This window comes from Schistocerca nitens, chromosome 2, assembly GCF_023898315.1.
Source record: "Schistocerca nitens isolate TAMUIC-IGC-003100 chromosome 2, iqSchNite1.1, whole genome shotgun sequence".
Lineage (NCBI taxonomy): Eukaryota > Metazoa > Arthropoda > Insecta > Orthoptera > Acrididae > Schistocerca > Schistocerca nitens.
Genome location: NC_064615.1, coordinates 561,451,312 through 561,471,926, shown reverse-complemented (window position 1 = coordinate 561,471,926; position 20,615 = coordinate 561,451,312). Strand labels below are relative to the sequence as shown.

Below are 20,615 nucleotides of genomic sequence, written 5' to 3'. Positions count from 1 at the left end.
CAAGGAGCAGATACAGATTCAGATCACAATTTAGTAGTGATGAAGAGCAGGTAGAAGTTTAAGAGACTTTTCAGGACCAATCAACACCCAAAGAAGTAGAATGAAGACATATGCTTGAAGTTTTGTAAGGCTATAGATACTGCGATAAGGAATAGCACAGTGGGCAGTTCAATTGAAGAAGAATGGACATCTCTACAATGGGCAGTCACGGAAGTTGGAAAGAAAAGCATAGGTACAAAGAAGGCAGCTGCGAAGAAACCATGAATAACAGAAGAAATAATTCAGTTTATCGACGAAAAAAGGAAGTACAAAAATGTTAAGGGAAATTCAGGAATACAGAAATACAAGTCGCTTAGGAATGAAATAAACAGAAAGTGCGGGGAAGCTAAGGTAAAACAGCTGCATGAAAAATGTGAAGAAATCGAAAATGAAATGATTGTCGGAAGAACTGACTCAGCATACCGAAAAGTCAAAACAGTGTTTGGTGAAATTAAAAGCAAGGATGGTAGCATTAAGAATGCAATGGGAATTCTTCTGTTACATGCAGAGGAGAGAGCGGATAGCTGGAAAGAGTACATTGAAAGTCGCTATCAGGGGGAAGACTTGTGTGATGTGTTACAAGACGAAACAGCAGTCGAAATAGAAGAGATAGGGTACCCAATATTAGAATCAGGATTTAAAAGAGCTTTGAAAGATTTAAGATCAAATAAGGCAGAAGGGATTGATAAAATTCCATCAGAATTTCTAAAATCATTGGGAGAAGGGGCAACAAACAGACTATTCGCGTTGGTGTGTAGAATGTATGAGTCTGGCGATACACACCTGACTTTCGGAAAAATATCACCCTCATAATTCTGAAGACTGCAACAGCTGACAAGTGCGAGAATTACTGAACAATCAGCTTCACAGCTCATGCGTCCAAGCTGGGAAGAAGAATAATATACAGACGAATGGAAAAGAAAATTGAGGATATGTTAGATGAGGATCAGTCTGGGTTTAGGAAAGGTAAGGGCGCCAAAGAGGCAGTTTGACGTTGCAGCTGATACTGGAAGCAAGACCAAATAAAAATCACACATTCATAGGATTTGTCGACGTGGAAAAAGCGTTCGACAGTGTCAAGTGGTGTAAGATGTTCGGAATACTGAGGAAAACAGGAATAAGCTATAGGGTTGGTTCAAATGGCTCTGAGCACTATGGGACTCAACTGCTGAGGTCATTAGTCCCCTAGAACTTAGAACTAGTTAAACCTAACTAACCTAAGGACATCACAAACATCCATGCCCGAGGCAGGATTCGAACCTGCGACCGTAGCGGTCTTGCGGTTCCAGACTGCAGCGCCTTTAACCGCACGGCCACTTCGGCCGGCTAAGCTATAGGGGGAGGCCGGTAATATACAGGGTGGGTCAGGTGGAAAGGTACATGCTTTGAGGGGTGTAGTTTTAGTGAACAGAAAACTTCATATTGACGTAAGCCCTATTCCGAATGGTTTCGGAGATAGAACATGTTTAATATCACTTTTGTACGTTTTTCTTGAATAACTCGAAAACCGCTCCCTCCACCGAAAACGTGTCTCAGTACAAAATTAAACTACATTAAATTTCCTACAAAAAGGTCCTATTAATTTTTTGCTCTCGAACTGATGGTTTGTACGAAGAGAGCGCGAGGATGTTGAAAAACTCGCTCGACGCGCATGAGATGTAACTTACGTAGTTTTTATAGACAAATTTGAGGCAATTTCCCGACTTAATAGACCACAAGTGTCCCATATGAAATTGTTCGTCTCAACTTGCTCTACGCTACTGTGGCACATTGTAAACCTCAAATTGGCCTACAAAAACTACATAAGCTACAGCGCATGCGCTTCGAGCGAGTTTTTCAAACATTCTTGCGCTGTCTTCGCACACACCACTAGTTCCAAAGAAAAAACTAAGACCGCCTTTGTAGGAAATTGAATATAGTTTAATTTGGTACTGCGACATGTTTTCGCTGGAGGTTGCGGTTTTCGAGTTATTCAAGAAAAACGTACAAGTGATATTAAATGTGTTCTATCTCGGAAACAATTCGGAATAGGGCATAAATCCATATGAAGTTTTTTGTTCAGAATCACTAATACTATCACCCCTCAAAGCATGTACCTTTCCTCCTGACTCATCCTGTATAATATGTAAAAGAGCCAAAAGGGTATAACAAGAGTGGAAGGCCAAGAACCAAGTACTCGGATTGAAAGGGCGTAAGACAGGGACCTAGCCTTTCGCCCCTGTTCTTCAGTCTACGTTCAGAATCACTAATACTATCACCCCTCAAAGCATGTACCTTTCCTCCTGACTCATCCTGTATAATATGTAAAAGAGCCAAAAGGGTATAACAAGAGTGGAAGGCCAAGAACCAAGTACTCGGATTGAAAGGGCGTAAGACAGGGACCTAGCCTTTCGCCCCTGTTATTCAGTCTATACATCAAAGAAGAGATGATGGAAGTAAAAGAAGGTTTCAAGAGTAGGATTAAAATTAAAGGTGAAAGGATATCAATGATAAGATTCGCTGATGACATTCCTATCCTCAGTGAAAGCGAAGAAGAATTACAGTATGTGTTGAATGGAATGAGTAGTCTAATGAGTACATAATATGGACTGAGAGTAAATCGAAGGAAGACGAAAGTAATGAGAAATAGCAGAAATGAGAACAGTGAAAAAGTTATCACCAGGATTGATGGTCACGAAGTAGATGAAGTTAAGGAATTATGCTACCTGGACTGCAAAATGACCAATGAGGACGAAGCGAGGAGGCCAACAAATGCAGACTAGCATTGGCAATAAGGATTATTTATTTAGTGTATACCTACATGACAGAAAATATTGTTACAGTTATCTCAAGCTACAAACTAATATCCAGGCCACGAATACACATACGGTATAGTGAGCCCCTCGTTATCACTAGAAACTCTGTTGGATCGCCAGGTAAAGCTCTCAGAGAACATTCCTGAAGGGCATGGGGAAAAAAAAAATCAAATGGCTCTGAGCACTATGGTACTTAACATCTGAGGTCATCAGTCTCTAGAACTTAGAACTACGTAATCCTAACTATCCTAAGGACATCACACACATCCATGCCCGAGACAGGATTCGAACCTGCGACTGTAGTGGTCGCGCGGTTCCATACCGAAGCGCCTAGAACCGCTCGGTCACAATGGCCGGCGCATGGCAAACAGTCTGCTTTTCAGCGCCACAGTCAATAACCTGGGAAATGGGACTTTAAATTGTTCCGCCATAGCATTAATCTCCTATGTAAGACTTCTGCTGTCTTCAGTGCTAAAACTATTTCCACTTAACATTCCTGCAGTTTCCAGGGATGGATGACGAGAGTGAAACTTACCTTTGCTGACACTTGGAATTTCTGCGCGAATAGGGTGGTTAGGATTTTCTGTAGATTTTTGTACTCCCGCACAAATAAATGCCGTTTCCTGCCGCAGAGATGGAGGTAGTATATGGGCAAGTATGGGTAGCCAGAAAGTAGGTGTGGATCTGACGGTACCAGTCATAAGACGATTTTCGATTTTTGCGGCTATTCGTAATAGATTTTTGTAACTGAGTGTTCTATCAATTGTGGCTTCTAGACGTTTTGCGTTTCGAGTATGTCTTAGTAACCGTCCTTCAAAAGTGGATCGTGAGCTCTTTGTTGTCCATCTTGTTGTCTAGGTGAAACATTAACACTTTTGTCTTAGTGGCAGTTGATTGTGGCCACCATCTGCGTAACTATTCACCAATAGTTGATGGGTCACTGGTCAATGTGGAGTAGGTAACTTCGAGATCTCTATGCCTTGTTTCGAGTGACCAGTCGCCATATTAGCCAAACTTCGTTGACGTGGTTCCAGACATATCTGATAGGTATAAACTGAACAGGATTGATAGATCTTCCGGGTAGCTCATTGTTAACCTTCGTCTGTGAACTCATCTTGTTGCCCCATTTGGGCTTGTTTTCAATTTGGCTGACGATTTCATCCATGTTGAAATTGTTTATATAATATATATTTTGTTTATATTATACATAAATTTGTATACGACCAAGACGTCTTCAGTAACTAATTACATGCCATTACTGAGCCTCTAATTGACGAGATTGCCAATTTTTAAGCCTGCGGTGATTTACAGAAGCCTCAGTTTAACACCCTGGCCCCAGACAGTATCATATGCAGCTGTCAATGAATGTGGCTCATAGTTTCTCCTGGTACTGGAAGCCAGGCGCAATGAAGGTTGTTATGGAGAGAATTTGATCTGTGCAGTTGCGGTTATGTGTGTGTGTGTGTCTATGTTTGATGGTTAGGTTAGTGTTGTTTGACGTCCCGTCGACAACGAGGTCATTAGAGACGGAGCTCATGCTCGGGTTAGGGAAGGATGGGGAAGGAAATCGGCCGTGCCCTTTGAAAGGAACCATCCCTGCATTTACCTGAAACGATTTAGGGAAATCACGGAAAACCTAAATCAGGATGGCTGGAGACGGGATTGAACCGTCGTCCTCCCGAATGCGAGTCCTCTATGTTTGAAGCTTTGCTACACATTCCACAAACCTTTTAGAGAGATATGTGGTTTCTCTTGATTCTGGAAGCCAGCTTCTATGAAGGTTGTAATGGGGAGAATTTAAACTGTGCAGTTGCGGTTGTGTGTTTGTGTGTGTGTGTGTGTGTGTGTGTGTGTGTGTGTGTGTGTGTGTGTGTGTGTGTGTGCGTGAGTGTGTGAAGCTTTGCTACAAATTTCACAAACCTTCTAGACACATGTGATTTCTTAGACAAGCAGAAAAAACACTCATGAGTTCGTTAAAGATCAAGGTGATGTTTGCTGGTTGGTTGTGTTTGTGTTTTTCGTTTGCAAAGACTTTGTCCATCAGAAGTTTTTCACCTTTACAGATGAAAACAAGGAAGTCTACAACTAATTTTAGCGTGTTTGAGGCATGTTGTGTGCAGGATGGTGCCTGAATTGTGGGAAAACCAGGCTTGGATGTTGCATCATGACAGTGCATTGGCTCAGACATCGCCATTTGCTCGCAGCTATCTGGCAAAACAACAGACCCATCCACCCTTTCTTCCTGATCCAACCCCAACAGACTTCTTCCTGTTTCTCAAACTTATAACCACGCTGGAAAAAAATGTCTCCAACCACAGAGGAGCTACAGGTCAGTGCAACAAGAGACCTACTTGCTGTCCAAGAATGTGCGTTCCAAGAGGGTTTCGAAAATTTGAAGAAATTTTGGGAACGGTGTATTGCAAGTGAAGGAGTAATTTGAATGGCACAGTACTTAAAATGTAGTGCAGTGAACGAAAAAGATGGTATAAGCAAAGTTCAGTTTTTTTAACACACTTCATACAATCTGGAAAATCAAGACAGTACTTCTTATTTGTGTAATGAGGCCAACAGTAAAGAGGAGTGGACTACAGTAGTCACATTTCTATGATTACATCATGGTGTCGCCAGACATTACGCAAGTGAGAATGATGTCAGATGGATTTGGAAGGGAGGGGGTGGTACTCATACTCTTCCATTATCATGTAGTAACGTCTAGCATGACGAGTCGTATCCATCTTTTTCAATTATTCGAGCCTGTCCCTGCATCCATTCTAAGTCTTTATCCTGTGACGCCCGGCGAACAGGAGTCGCATCTGTGGCGGTGACTTCTACATCTGATAGCAATAAGGTGGTTACGGATGGTATGGCTGCTTACCACTCGCTGAAGGCCATCATTCCATTCTATCCATTCGCGAGTGATTTCCTCCTCTATGGTCCGTCTATCAGCTGCTGAAATCCACGATAATCGTCGCCAACAAGCAGCTGACTTTGACGACGGCATCTTCCAGTTCCTCAATGGCACGCGGAAAGTCCAGATACGGAACGACATCGGGAACGTAGTGTCCCGTACGTTGGGTACCCACCATCTGGCTACAAACCAATGCAAATGATGTCGCAAGTGTTCCCCTTAGTGTACTTACACGTTATGCTGTCGGCCAGAATAATGTCTGACGGCATCCCAGTTTCGTGACAGGTAGGTCCAAATTTTCCGTTCGCTTGTATTTACAGGAAAATAGCAGACATGCAATTTCTCAGTGACACGAAGGAGGACGTTCCAATTTCTTCCCGTCGACACGAAAGGCCTTCGATAACATTTTTTGAGAACAGTAGGGGACTGATCCACTAGCCTTCCTGACATGGGCCGTATGCTCTACACGTGAGGAGAATTGGTAAGAAGGAACGGCTAGCTGTGACTCTACAGAAATCAGCACTCTAGATCGTGTCCCATGGGAAGTTCCTAGTCGGAGTAACAGCAGGAACTGCTAGGCAAGCTTTAAGAGGTAAACTGTGTACAACATAACTGGGGTAAAAGAGGATTTTGATATCCTAATTCTTCTAGCTGATGCTGTCTCAGTAAAATCAAGGCGTAACTATAGCCAATAGGCACCAGCACACAGACAAATAGATTTACTCGACCCTAAGGAACGACAACAGAAACCGATAGCGCTACGTTCATTTGGTTCAGTAACGGAAGAGCGAAGAGAGGTAGCCACAATCGTACCTAACAAGAACGAGAAGAATCAGTGAGAATCATGTGACACAGTGTGATTCGTCGCCTTGCCGTCTGGAAGCAGTAAGATATTACTGGATCTAACAGCATGTCAGATCTGTAGAGAGAAACTAGACACATTCCGACAATAAACTATGTGAGCGCTTGTCAAATGGTTCAAATGGCTCTGAGCACTATGCCACTTAACTACTGTGGTCATCAGTCCCCTAGAACTTAGAACTACTTAAACCTAACTAACCTAAGGACATCACACACGCCCATGCCCGAGTCAGGATTCGAACCTGCGACTGTAGCGGTCGCGCCGTTCCAGACTGTAGCGCCTAGAACCGCTCGGCCACTATGGCCGGCGGGCGCTTGTCCCTCATGGACCATAGTAAGGAGAAACAGTAAAGCTACATAAGACTATACGCTGCTTTGACAGTTCTTTGAGGGTCAGCGACCCTGACTTCGGTTTATGTAATCTTAGTAGTAGTACTAGTAGTTGTGATAGTGTCAGTAACATTAAGTTACAATAATAGGAGTTGCTGTAGAAAAATCAAGGTTGTGGCAGTAGTAACAGTAACTTTTTATGCCTGTAATACACTAGCGTGCAAAACTTAAAGACGAAAGTAACTTTCGCATGATGTGTCACTGCCAAGTAACATAGCTCTATGGAACTTGGCCCATACATAGACAGAACTGGTACAGTACACTGAAACAGGCAACTGAAAGAAATACGTAAAGGGACGAACAGAAATGACACTTTCATGGAAAGACAATAATTAACCTGATATCACCGCGATTCATGACGGGCATCTGGACATTACGAAAGGCATGACTTAGTTCTTAACAGCACGAGTCATCACCATGAATGGCAATGCGCACATTGCAAAGTGCTCCGATGCTTTCCACAAGGCTGAAAAGGGTAACTCAAACAAATATCTACTAGTCTGCAGTTTGGAGCTCTGGTTCTCAGAATTTCTTATGCGAGAAGGCACCTCATTGGGGAACTCAAAAAAATTAATTGCTAAGCGGGGAGTTGGACCACATTCTCTAAAAAATGTCAATTTTTAATCACTGGCTGCTCATCATTCCACTTCTGAGGGATTGTTGCCGCTCACAGAACGCAGCAGACGTGGGTCCTGTCATTCTTATTACGTCGATTCTGGTAGGCTGTCACGAGAGGAGAATGATTCTGTTTCTGACAGTTTCCTTTAAATCTGATTAGGCAAAGCTACCTGACATTTCGTCTTGTAGTAGAGTGCTCATCCATGGTCAAGCGGGCTTAGGTAATTGCATGTCAAATCGTTTTCTCTAATCTCAACGTAGGTCCAATACGTCAAAATATCGACACACTCAATCTGCACTGCAGTCCATTGGGCGGCATGGTAGACTTGAACACGACTTTTCGGCACTCCGTATTTTTATAACCACTTTTAATAAAAACAGGCAGTTTGTCACTAGTCAGTACAATTTTTACATTTTGCTTGGGGTCAGACCATGGCGATGGGGCACCATCAGCCAGTACAATATGCCTCCTCCCGCTACTATACCACTACAACAGCCAATCTGCGACTCAACCGACTGATAGCAATATCAGTCAAATGGTTCAAATGGCTCTGAGCACTATGGGACTCAACATCTTAGGTCATAAGTCCCCTAGAACTTAGAACTACTTAAACCTAACTAACCTAAGGACATCACACACACCCATGCCCGAGGCAGGATTCGAACCTGCGACCGTAGCAGTCCCGCGGTTCCGGACTGCAGCGCCAGAACCGCTAGACCACCGCGGCCGGCCAATATCAGTCATTGGGCACAATCGGTACTTGACAATTGATTCTTTAAATACTCTCAACCCGTGGGAGTTAAATATGTTTATCTCTGAGTAAGGGACATTGGATCCATTACATTCCCACCATAAAAGACTTCTTTCGAACTACAGCTGAAAAATAAAATAGAAGATGCGAAGGATTACAAAACAGCAAATAAACAACCAGAAATTCAAGAACAAACACTAAAAATTACAATGTATCATGGATAAATTCCCTCTGATTCTGACAGTGAACTGACTCTCCAAATATACAGAAACTCAATACATATTTATGAAAACTGGTAATTAGTTCCAGAATTTTTTCCACATCTAATTACAATGAAGTTTTCCTTTCAACACTTTGTGTGAGGCGTGAAATGCATAACCGTTGCTGGTTACCTTTTCCATAGTACAGCAACGAAAATACTCAAGTTTTCAGCTACCGTCAATAATTTTACAATACTTCCCTTACATTCAAACAATTTTTCAGTCCTTCGAAATCAATAAGCAAACACTACTAGCAAATTTTCTGTTGCCAGGCAGCTCAATCACTGCCTCTGATCTGAAGAAAAATGAAAGGTCGAGAATAGAAACGAGAGCTATTTCCGATTAAAGATGTGTCGCACTGAGCAATTTTCGATGAATGATGTGTGGCACTGTGCAGTAGTTGACCGTCTCATACTTCGTTATGTTGTTTAATTTTTAAAAAAGTTTTTTTTCATAATCCGACACTTATAAACATTAAAAATTACGAAACTTCCTGGCAGATTAAAACTGTATGCCCAACTGAGACTCGAACTCGGGACCTTTGCCTTTCGCGGGCAAGTGCTCTACCAACTGAGCTACCGAAGCACGACTCACGCCCGGTACTCACAGCTTTACTTCTGCCAGTACCTCGTCTCCTACCTTCCAAACTTTACAGAAGCTCTCCTGCGAACCTTGCAGAACTAGCACTCCTGAAAGAAAGGATATTGTGGAGACATGGCTTATCCACAGCCTGGGGGATGTTTCCAGAATGAGATTTTCACTCTCTCATTCTGGAAACATCCCCCAGGCTGTGGCTAAGCCATGTCTCCACAATATCTTTTCTTTCAGGAGTGCTAGTTCTGCAAGGTTCGCAGGAGAGCTTCTGTAAAGTTTGGAAGGTAGGAGACGAGGTACTGGCAGAAGTAAAGCTGTGAGTAGCGGGCGTGAGTCGTGCTTCGGTAGCTCAGTTGGTAGAGCACTTGCCCACGAAAGGCGAAGGTCCCGAGTTCGAGTCTCGGTTGGGCACACAGTTTTAATCTGCCAGGAAGTTTCATGTCAGCGCACACTCCGCTGCAGAGTGAAAATCTCATTCTGGATTAAAAATTACGTTCGTACGTCCGAAAATCCGCAACATTTTCCCCGATAGTTTAGCGAAACCTCACCTCAGTATATTTACACGTCCTATATAAATGTGGGATAGCCTGTCATAGCAACTTCTACCTGTATTTCAGTAGCATTTAGCGTGTCGCTCACCTATGCGACTTTTTTTTTGTAGATATTCAAAAAACAGTGACCACGGTTCACACGACACCTTAAGGAGTGAATTTATCTTATAACTGTGCAGTTGCTCATTCTCCAGCCGTCAGGTTAAAGGAATATAAGAGACATGGACTTTCCTTACGACCAGGCGTAGTGAAGCAACGGGGTCTTCAAACCAATCATTAAGTTGAGGACAGCATTCCTATTCATCATGTAGTACCAGGCGATTATTTTCTCTGACTCTTTACGTACAAAACAGTTACAGCAAATTTTAGCTGACTGCGAACAACAGTGCACGTGGAGCTTCATCCAGCAAAATATTCGGTAGCGAAACAGACACTCCTGCGGTTTTCTCTGATCAGCTACGATAAGGCAACCTTCTCAAGCGGTGACACCTATACAATGTCAGACCATTCAGTTATCATTTCTTGTAGGAAACAGTCTGCCTATTAGAAAAACACCTAAGTGGCATGCTATATAATAACTTTAATTTGTGATAGGTGTTACGTGTTGAATCTGTTTCCTTGTCCATTGTTTACGAAGGAGTCCTGATACTGTTGTAAAGTTACTTAAGAAGTTACCTGTGAAGGTAAGGGAAAAATGAAGAATCATTAAAAAGGCCAAAGAAAATTAAAATCGTATCTTATTTGTTACTTGTGTAAGTTGTTTGCTTATGTAGATAAGCTGTTTGCTTATACACATGCAAAATTGTAGAGTCCCGGTAGGATCTGAGAAGTTTTTCTGTTCGATGTTAATAATTTCTCTTCCAATTAACGAAGTACACAGTCAGGTGCCGATTTTTATTTATTTTTAGACTCGTTCAGGTTTCGATACCACTAAGGATATCTTCTTCATAAGAACAAGGAGTTACTCGGATCGCATTACGTAAAACATGTTATTTCCATCACGAGCAGAGGCGCTAAGGTGACACACAGACAATATGATTATAATCCATTAAAACTGTAAAATTAAAAACAAATATGGCTATTTAGCAGGCAAACTAGTTAGTCTGACGTCTGTCTGCTCAATAACCTCACCTGTTCTCAACTTTACAGTTTTCATTGGTTTTAATCATATTGTCTGTATGTGACTTGAGCGCCTCAGCTCGTGATGGACGTACATTATTTACGTAATGTAATCCAGGTAACTTCTTCTGAAGAACATACCCTTAGCGGTATCAAAACCTGGATCAAGTCCAAAAATAAATAAAATCGGCAACTAACTGGCTGTCTACTTTAATAATTGGACACTTACAGTTGCTGCTAACGGCCACGTTCAAGACTGGCATTTCTCTTCTTACAAGATGAAGATAACCGCTTAACATGAGTGATAACATTATACTGCTATGTTTCTGTTACGCATTTCCTCTGAGTTCTACAGATTCGAAGCATTAATACGGATGTTCTTCTTGGGTATAGCTGATTTCCCTATGATTGTTGACTGTGCATAATAACTCGGTGGTAGTAGTTGCTTATTCAGATGTACTTCTGGACACATTGGCAGCTGCTGTAAATCATGTGTCTCCCCTTGCCACTTCTGGCAGCCTCCATTTGAATTGTCTTTTGTCACGAGATATGAACAACTGGCTTACCGATAGTGTAAAAACATCACATCCACTACAAAGGACATTTCTTTGGATCAAGTGTACTAATTTCCCAAAAATAGAACACTTCCCTGGAACAAATAAGTAGGTTCACCAAAGTAATGTAGACGACTTAACTCAATATTAATTTGGTTCTCTGTTTTATACACAGATCAATTCTGGCCATCAAATTTAATGCATCCTTGGAAAACCTCAACTTATCTGGCATCTAGTATTCAAAACTTCATATTATGTGACAATGTAAATAGTAAATATGAATTTCTAAGCTAACACTCTGAGACTCCGTCACAGAAACCAGCATCGTTCGTCTCGCACTCGGTCGTATGCTCGTGATGGTAACCGTAAATCTGCCCATTGTGTGACGTCCCCAATTTGTAAGCTCTTGTAGGGCTGCGGCCATAAACACTAAAGCATGGAGAGGGCGGACAAACAGATACCAGACTAAACAACATTAAATTAGCTGTCTCTTTCTGTCCTTTATCGTTAGGCTTCGTGAGAGCAAGCAAACACCTCTTGATTATCTTCACAATCCATCGTCTACCTTTCTACCCAGTTTTATCCAGCATTTATGTCAAAAAAACGTGTTTAATGACATTACTCGTGTAAATATTAATCACGTGGTGATAAATAGACATCATCCAGTACGTTTAATATAGCTGAGGAAAATATTTTCTTCCTTTTTTAAATTTTAAACTGGCAATACTACCCTGCAGTTACGGTCCTTTTAAGCGCAAATAAATTATCGTAGTTTAATTACACCTAATTGTTAATACGGTCTACAATATTAGTTTCACTGCCGGTATGTCTTAATGGATGTTGACTTGCCGTATATCCCCGAAGGTCTTCATTCACGATGAAATCTGCAAAAATGAATGAATTAATTAATTAAAACAAATAAAAATCAACAAAGCTTTATTGAAATCCCAGTGACCCATTCACAGCCGCTTCCTAAATATACGATGAAAACGTACCAGTCACTGCTCTTACTAGACACGTGAGTGGGATGATAAGAATAAATGAATAGTAAAGCTGAGAAAGTAAGCATCCATTGATACTGATGAACTGCAACTAAAAGTAGGATGGCCAACTGCTTATACGATTAGGTGTACCAATATGGATTTCCATTTTTTAAGAGATGGTCGAGAACGTTATTTTACCAACACTCGAGTTGATATAGCTAGTGCTCTAGTTGACAGCACTTAACATTTTTATGTTGGTTGTAAAACATATTTACAGTTTTAACAAACGACTTGATATTTGAATCACATTATCATTACATATTTCAGTCTCACGCAATGCTTTTAGCAAATATACATTTTTTTCATTCCTCTTTCAAACCGGGATACATTTTACGCTAATAAGGAGAAGAGAAAATGCTGTATAGTGTCGTGGACTAAATTATCATACTAACACGCTCCATGTTTTCTTCGACAGTCACAGCTATGAAAATAACACAGTGTTACCCAGGTAATAAAGGCGCTCTAGGGCTGTTCTTAGACAACATCTTAGGATTTCGGTGGTATTAGTGTTTTCCCCTCTAGGGCTTTACTCAGACAACATCTTAGGATTTCGGTGGTATTAGTGCTTTCCCCTCTAGGGCTTTACTCAGACAACATCTTAGGATTTCGGTGGTATTAGTGCTTTCCTGAACCAGGAGGAACGGTGTTGGGCTTTGTTCTCGCGACCTGTAAATATGCGCCTCGGACCAGTTCACTGAAGCTGATATCATTGTACTCGATGCCAAACTCGGCGCACGTCTTCTGGAACGCAGGGTACAGCTTGTGCAGGATCCTGTGGTCAACTGTAGGGAACAGGTGATGTAAGCCGTGATGCCCGAAGAACGTAAGCGCTAGAATATCCGAGCTGGATATCACAGGCCGGTCTCTTACAGCATCCAGCTGCTGAATACCCCAATCCAGATCAGCCCTGAAAAAGAATAATATGGTGATGAGTGATACCAGAAACAAGACATACAGCTGTCGTTAAGTAATATCAAAATTTTTCTTGTTTAGTTACATTTAATGTTACAAATTGCGCAAAAATATCATTACACCTGTAAAGGCTGAAGTCGGAATTTTAATTACGACCATAAATATATTCCACCAAAGCAAATCCCGATAGGACCACAAACTACACTTACAAAATTTCCTTGATTACCACTACTAAAATTAATTTGGAAAAGAGATCATTCGTATTTTTTTCGCAACTGTCACAGCACTCCATAGATATATATATTATATATTCGTCTTTGTATTCGTTAATCGGATGCGTAGGTAATACTGACTCGTTTACTATATAGTGATTCATTTGAAACGCCTTACCAGTTGTAGGAATGAATTTTCGGAGGCGTTGTCGCCATAAATACCGACAGCGTGTAATTGCATGAAATAATAAAAGTGTTAAAACAAAATCATCCTCTGACAATATTTTCCTTTTGTGTACCGTGACTACAAGAGTGTTTCATAATGCAAATGCGTTAATTATTCCGTACGTTACACCTGTTTCTTGACGTCCTTCCTCGTATTCCGTTTTCTCAATGACGGTCTTTCCTGTTCAGTGACTCCAGATTATCAAGACAAGAGATTGCAAAAAATCATACCAAATTATTTCACTAATGAATTGCGTTTCCCTCTCATAAGTATTCTTTAGAAAATCCGAAAGCGGAATGTTGTTACGCTTATTCACGGTAAATTACTCCTACATGACACTTCTCCATTTCTTTCGATATGTATAGGAATGTTGACGCGAATAGTGTCATACAGCTTCAAAATGAAATTCTGCGCTCACGAACTATAATAACAGCTACTGACCTGTAAAATATAGAAATACTAGCGGAGAAACCCGTCGTTGCCCAGGTATTTATTTACAACGGTACCCGACAGCGTCTGGCCTTGTGCTTAATGTTTATGACATCGTATCTTCTGAACTATGTTTCTTACAATGATATAATATTGTAGGTTCATTCATCGGCATACTTGGATACTGTGTGGGAAATTTATTGCGAATACATTTAATAGCAAAGAAGTAATAAATTTAAAAGTTATGCATGATGTCGCAGTTTTTCACGCATATCACTGCTTATGACGTTATGTCTCCTGGACTATGTGCCGTACAATGATATAATATTGTACAATATCCGTACATTGTCTGCTTGATTTATTGCGAACAGGGTTAGTATCAAAGAAGTAATAAATTTAAACGTCATACACAATGCGGTAGCTCTTCATGCATTTCACTGTTTACGGCGTCATCTCTCTTGAACTATGTGCCGTACAATGACATAATTTTGGATTTATATTCAGTGTTGTATCTGCATAATGTCTGTAAAATGTGTCGTGCGTACGGTTAGTAGTAAAGAAGTAATAAATTATAACGTCATGCCTCATGCGGTACTTTTACTGCATGAACAACGGGAAAATAGAATGCGATAAACATTTTTCCTATCATCATTTTGTAGGAGTTGTCACCGAGAAAAAATTTAGTAAATGTTTGAAATAATGTGTTAAGTTCTTTGCAAGGCTCTAAATGCTATCATTCTCAAATACTGGATGAATGAAGCCTGGGAATTCACGCGTCGCAGGCTACACTTCTTTCCCCCCCCCCCCACCCCCTCCACCCCCCACCCCCACCCCTTTGACAAGTAGTGAGCCTTACTCCCTCACAGCGATTGTCGCCTGACACTATATATATGAACCAAGTTTGGTTGAAATCGATCCAGTGGTTTAGGAGGAGAGATGGAACAATCATACACACACCATATCCATTTTTACAATATGTAGAGATTCATTCAAGCTGTCCATTTGTAGGGTACACGGAGTGATGACAACCAGTTTCAGATTCTAAAGTCATACACAGCTGCTCATGGTTTACCGAGAAGATACACAAGGACGGGACGCCATTTCGCGTTATTGTGTCCACAATAGGTTCTCCAACATACAAGCTGGTGAAGTATTTGGCCAAGCTTCTCGCTCCACATGTGGGGCACTGCGAACATCATAGAAAAAACTCAGCAGAATTTATCAGCAGAATCAACCGTCTACGCCTTAGTGAGGATGATATTGTGGTCAGTTTTGATGTAGCGCCGCTGTTTACGAATGTGCCTATCAAAGACGCTTTGGACCTAATTTCCCAGTACTTTGTAAGTGACGTGTTCAAGCTATTTAGGCACACTCTTACGTCCTCCTACTTCGTGTACAACGGCCAATATTACGATCAGACAGACAGCGTAGCAATGGGTAGCCCGTTGGCTCTAGCTGTTTCAAACCTCTTCATGTAGAATTTTGAGGATATTGCCATAGATACTGCGCCATTGAAGCCGAAGTGTTTCTTTCCATACGTTGACGACACGTTCGTCATTTGGCCACACGGACGCGAGAAACTAGACGAGTTTTTGGAACACCTCAATTGCATCAACAGTAATATCCAGTTCACCATGGAGGTGGAAAAAGATAATGCATTGCACTTCCTCGACGTCCTTGTCCACCGTAAACGAAATGGGTGCCTTGGCCACAGCGTGTACAGAAAACCCACCCACACAGACCTGTACCTGCACGCCCCAGCCATCATCATCCAGCACAGAAGCGCACAGTATTACAAACATTGGTGCATCGTGCAAGAGTAATATCAGACGACGATGACCTGCCCCATGAACTGAGCCACCTACACAAGTTTTTCAGGAATAACGGCTACAGTGCCCATCAAGTGAAAGAAGTGATTTCTGGGAAATATCATAATAAGACCACCGTCGAAGAGCAGGAAAAGAAACTTGCTTTGCTGCCATTCTATGGCTCTGTATCGGGCAAGATAAGCCGCCTGTTGAAAAGACACAAGATCAAATCAATCTTCAGGCCTCCAACGAAAATGCGACAATTACTGAGACCAGTTAAAGACGCAGAAGGTCTCAGAACACCTGGAGTCTACGAAATACCTTGTGAGTGTGGCCAGAAGTACATCGGACAAACAGTGCGCAATGTGGAACAACGCAGGAAAGAAGATGAGAGGTATTATCGCCTACGCTATCCAGAGAAATATGCGTTAGCTGAGCATGCGTTAGAAAACGGTCACCACATAAAATTTGACGATACGTCTGTCGTGGCTCGCACTAACGGCTTCTGGGACAGTTTAATAAAGGAAACTACTGAAATAAAAATTACCACAAACAACCTGAATAGAGACGGTGGCTTGTAGCTCAGCGCTGCGTGGCATCCAGCGATCGCGCGGTTGAAGAGGGCACATCGAAAGCCGACTAAAAACATGCCCATATATGGCAATGTCACGGGCACCAGTGACGTCACAGCCGGCAGCTAGCGTATATAAGGCCACACCAACAGCCCACTGGCAGTCATACCACTTGAAAATGGCCAAGTAGCGGTTGGCCGAAAGCTAGTGTAGTTTTAAGCAGTTGACGCGGTTGGAAACTCGAGAAAATTTTAATCAGTTAAGGCATATATCGAGACTTTACCGGTTTGATCTCCGTATGGTAAAATCAGCGCTCGTGAATTTACACGTCACTCCAGTAGCCCACGCACTAGTGTTTGGAGAGCACTAACGCGTACCCTCCAATACTATACGTAAGAAAATAAAGCCAACTATTCTGCGAGGTGGAGGGCATTTGTGTGTGGGCATTTAAAAAATGGGGGAAGATGACAACTGGTTGTCTAAAGTAGAATTTGGGCTACCGAAAATCCTGTAACTATCGTGGAAACCCCATTGCATGACGAGAAGTTCAGTGTTTGGTATGAATTTATCACACCAGTCGTGATCGGACCGTTTCTCTTCGAGGAAGTGTGGGTGTCTGCTTTTCAAATTGTTAGCGTGACGGGTATGTGGTAAGCCAGTATGTTACAGAATCGCATAGTCCCTAGTCTGACTGGTAAACACCTGCTGGAAGGTACGACTTTTATGTTGGATGGCGCTCCACCCCGTATTGGTAGACGTGTGACAAATTTCTTCCGTGTGTCTTTTGGTGAGGATCGCATGCTGAGCAACCACTTCCTTCGTGCTTGGTCTCTCAGATTAGCAGACCTCAACCTGGGTGATTATTATTGGTTGCGGTGTTACCTGAAGTCGCATGTCCACATCGATGCTAGGGATGCTAAAGGCCAACTTCCGACGGATATTCTCACCATACCTAGTGATATGATGTACAGTGCTTTTCATAACAATATCACTCGACTACAGGTATTGTTGATGAATGGCGGCCGGTATGTTGAGTATTTGTTATAAAGAACATTGCCTTGTTAAAAATCAATCGTTGTGCTAATTATTGTTTTTGTATCATAAGAAGTGCCATCTGTCGATCATTTTGTGCAATTTTTTGATCCAATAAAACCCTATGTCATTTTAAGCATGTGTGTCAATTTTCACCTCTCTACCTACGTTATTCCATGAAGTCACTATGGTCGACATAATCGTCCTGAGAGATTAAGAAAATATTTGTATAATTAAGGTAATTCTCATTTATTGTTCCATCTCAGTTAGCATCTGAGGATGGATCTCTACTGCTCTCAAGCCCGCCATGTAGTTAGACAAATAAATTCTCGTTACAACTGAAGCGGACGTTTACTTTACGAATACTGCTGTGGACCGCTTCTCTGCTTGTGGCTGGTTGTATCCTACGACAAGCTCTACTGGAACCCATTAAAAAAAAAAATTCCGTTAGTATAAAGCGATGCACCCTGCTAGAGGACTTACCGTGGAGTATCTCCATCGTGGAAGATCACTGGATGGTGATGAGCTGCAGTAAGTCCGATAAAAATGAAAAACAGACTTCCACAAACTGTAATATACGTCCACATGTAAAGCGCTTCCAGCAATGATGACCCAGCAATGAAGACCATCGACGCAGGTATTATCAGTGGGATAAGGTCTGCTTTCCTCATTTCAAGTTTGCTGCCTCTAAATCTGTCAACCACCCTGAAAAACGATAGCATGTACCGGTGCCTATAGTAGTAGAGTGCACTTCATATACAGTAAATATGTAGTTTGCTCCCATGTTCATTCTCATGACGCACCTGGATATACAGCAAACATGGAAACTAATCGCCCCCACGATAGGAGAATAAATCCAACTGACATAACGAGTAAAAAAGTTCTTCTCCTCAAATGGTAAGAATTTGAACCATGGTTCAAACATGGATACCTCGAGATCGAGAAGAGTGTTGGTGTACAAATGATGGCTCAGTACGTGACTGATACGCCAATCTCTGAAAAACACAGAAGCAGAAGGTAAGATGTATCGATTAAGATACTGGGTTTATTCGATGCACAGGTGGTCCTAGTACCTGGATGACATCATCGAGAAGTCGAAGTAGTACATCCGCAGGTTGTCCTTGAGATGCGTGAAGTTGTGGGCGCAGATGGCGGTGAAGGCGAGCAGCAGGCCCGCCAACATGGCCACCACGAAACTGTGTGTCCAGGCGGCCACGACGCTCAGCGCGAGCATTGACGTCACCAGCGTGTCGGCCAATAGCTGAGAAACAAGCAGCCGTGTTAGCCTCTGAAAAAACTAGTATTTGCTGTCTAGCAAACAGACGAACACGGAGACCTCATCCACAGTTGCAAATCCACCCTAATGTCGGAAAGTTGTAACTGCAAAAGTTATCTAACAAAACACACTACTGGCCATTAAAATTGCTACAACAAGAAGAAATGCAGATGATAAACGGGTATTCATTGGACATATATATTATACTAGAACTGACATGTGATTACATTTTCATGCAATTTGGGTGCATAGATCCTGAGAAATCCGTAACAAAAACAACCACCTCTGGCTGTAATAAAGGCCTTGGTACGCCTGGGCATTGAGTCAAACAGAACTTGCATGGCGTGTACAGGTACAGCTGCCCATGCAGCTTCAACACGATACCACAGGCCATCAAGAGTAGTGATTGGCGTATAGTGACGAGCCAGTTGCTCGGCCACCATTGACCAGACGTTTTCAATTGGTGAGAGATCTGGAGAAGTGCTGGCCAGGGCAGCAGTCGAAAAACATGCATGCAACATGCGATCGTGCATTATCCTGCTGAAATGTAGGGTTTCGCAGGGATCGCATAAAGGGTAGAGTCACGGGTCGTAGCACATCTGAAATGTAACGTCCACTGTTCAAAGTGCCGTCAATGAGAATAAGAGGTGACCGAGACGTGTAACCAATGGCACCCCATACCATCACGACGGGTGATACGCCAGTATGGCGATGACGAATACACGCTTCCAATGTGCGTTCACCGCGATGTCACCAAACATGGATGCGACCATCATGATGCTGTAAACAGAACCTGGATTCATCCGAAAAAATGATGTTTGGACATTCGTGCATCCAGGTTCGTCGTTGAGTACACCATCGCAGGCGCTCCTGTCTGTGATGCAGCGTCAAGGGTAACCGCAGCCATGGTCTCCGAGCTGTTAGTCCATGCTGCTGCAAACGTCGTCGAACTGTTCGTGCAGATGGTTGTTCTCTTGCAAACGTCCCCATCTGTTGTCTCAGGGATCGAGACGTGGCTGCACGATCCGTTACAGCTATGCGGATAAGATGCCTGTCATCTCGACTGCTAGTGATACGAGGCCGTTGGGATCCAGCACGGCGTTCCGTATTACCCTCCTGAACCCACCGATTCCATATTCTGCTAACAGTCATTGGATCTCGACCAACGCGAGCAGCAATGTCGCGATACGATAAACCGGAATCGCGATAGGCTACAATCAGACCTTTATCAAAGTCGGAAACGTGATGGTACGCATTTCTCCTCCTTACACGATGCATCACAACAACGTTTCACCAGCTAACGCTGGTCAACTGCTGTTTGTGTATGAGAAATCAGATGGAATCTTTCCTCATGGCAGCACGTTGTAGGTGTCGCCACCGGCGCCAACCTTGTGTGAATGCTCTGAAAAGCTAATCATTTGCATATCACAGCATCTTCTTCCTGTCGGTTAAATTTCGCGTCTGTAGCACGTCATCTTCGTGGTGTAGCAATTTTAATTGCCAATAGTGTACAAACGTTAATGGAAAAGCTGGAAAGTCATTTATTTCTCCAAAACAAAACACTTAAATCTGTTACATATGCTTGGCAGCGCATTAGCATGCTCTCTTAAGTGGAACTAGAGTGGTGGTTGACGACTTGCTGTTCGTCATACCAATATGAGGGA

The 20,615-nt window shown here is 42.4% G+C and overlaps 1 protein-coding gene across 1 annotated transcript in view; it reads right to left on the bottom strand.

Moving 5' to 3' along the window:
• Positions 1-12,360: 12,360 nt before the first annotated feature.
• The window catches only part of LOC126236602 (cytochrome b5-related protein-like), a 139,873-nt gene continuing 131,618 nt past the window's right edge, over positions 12,361-20,615 (bottom strand). Inside the window, exons 4-7 of the mRNA XM_049946038.1 lie at positions 18,749-18,936; positions 18,479-18,670; positions 18,159-18,380; positions 12,361-13,391 (exon numbers count right to left, since the gene is read on the bottom strand). Of these exons, the coding sequence (XP_049801995.1) occupies positions 13,100-13,391; positions 18,159-18,380; positions 18,479-18,670; positions 18,749-18,936 (894 nt within the window). The 3' untranslated portion in view covers positions 12,361-13,099. The remainder of the gene's footprint in view (positions 13,392-18,158; positions 18,381-18,478; positions 18,671-18,748; positions 18,937-20,615) is intronic.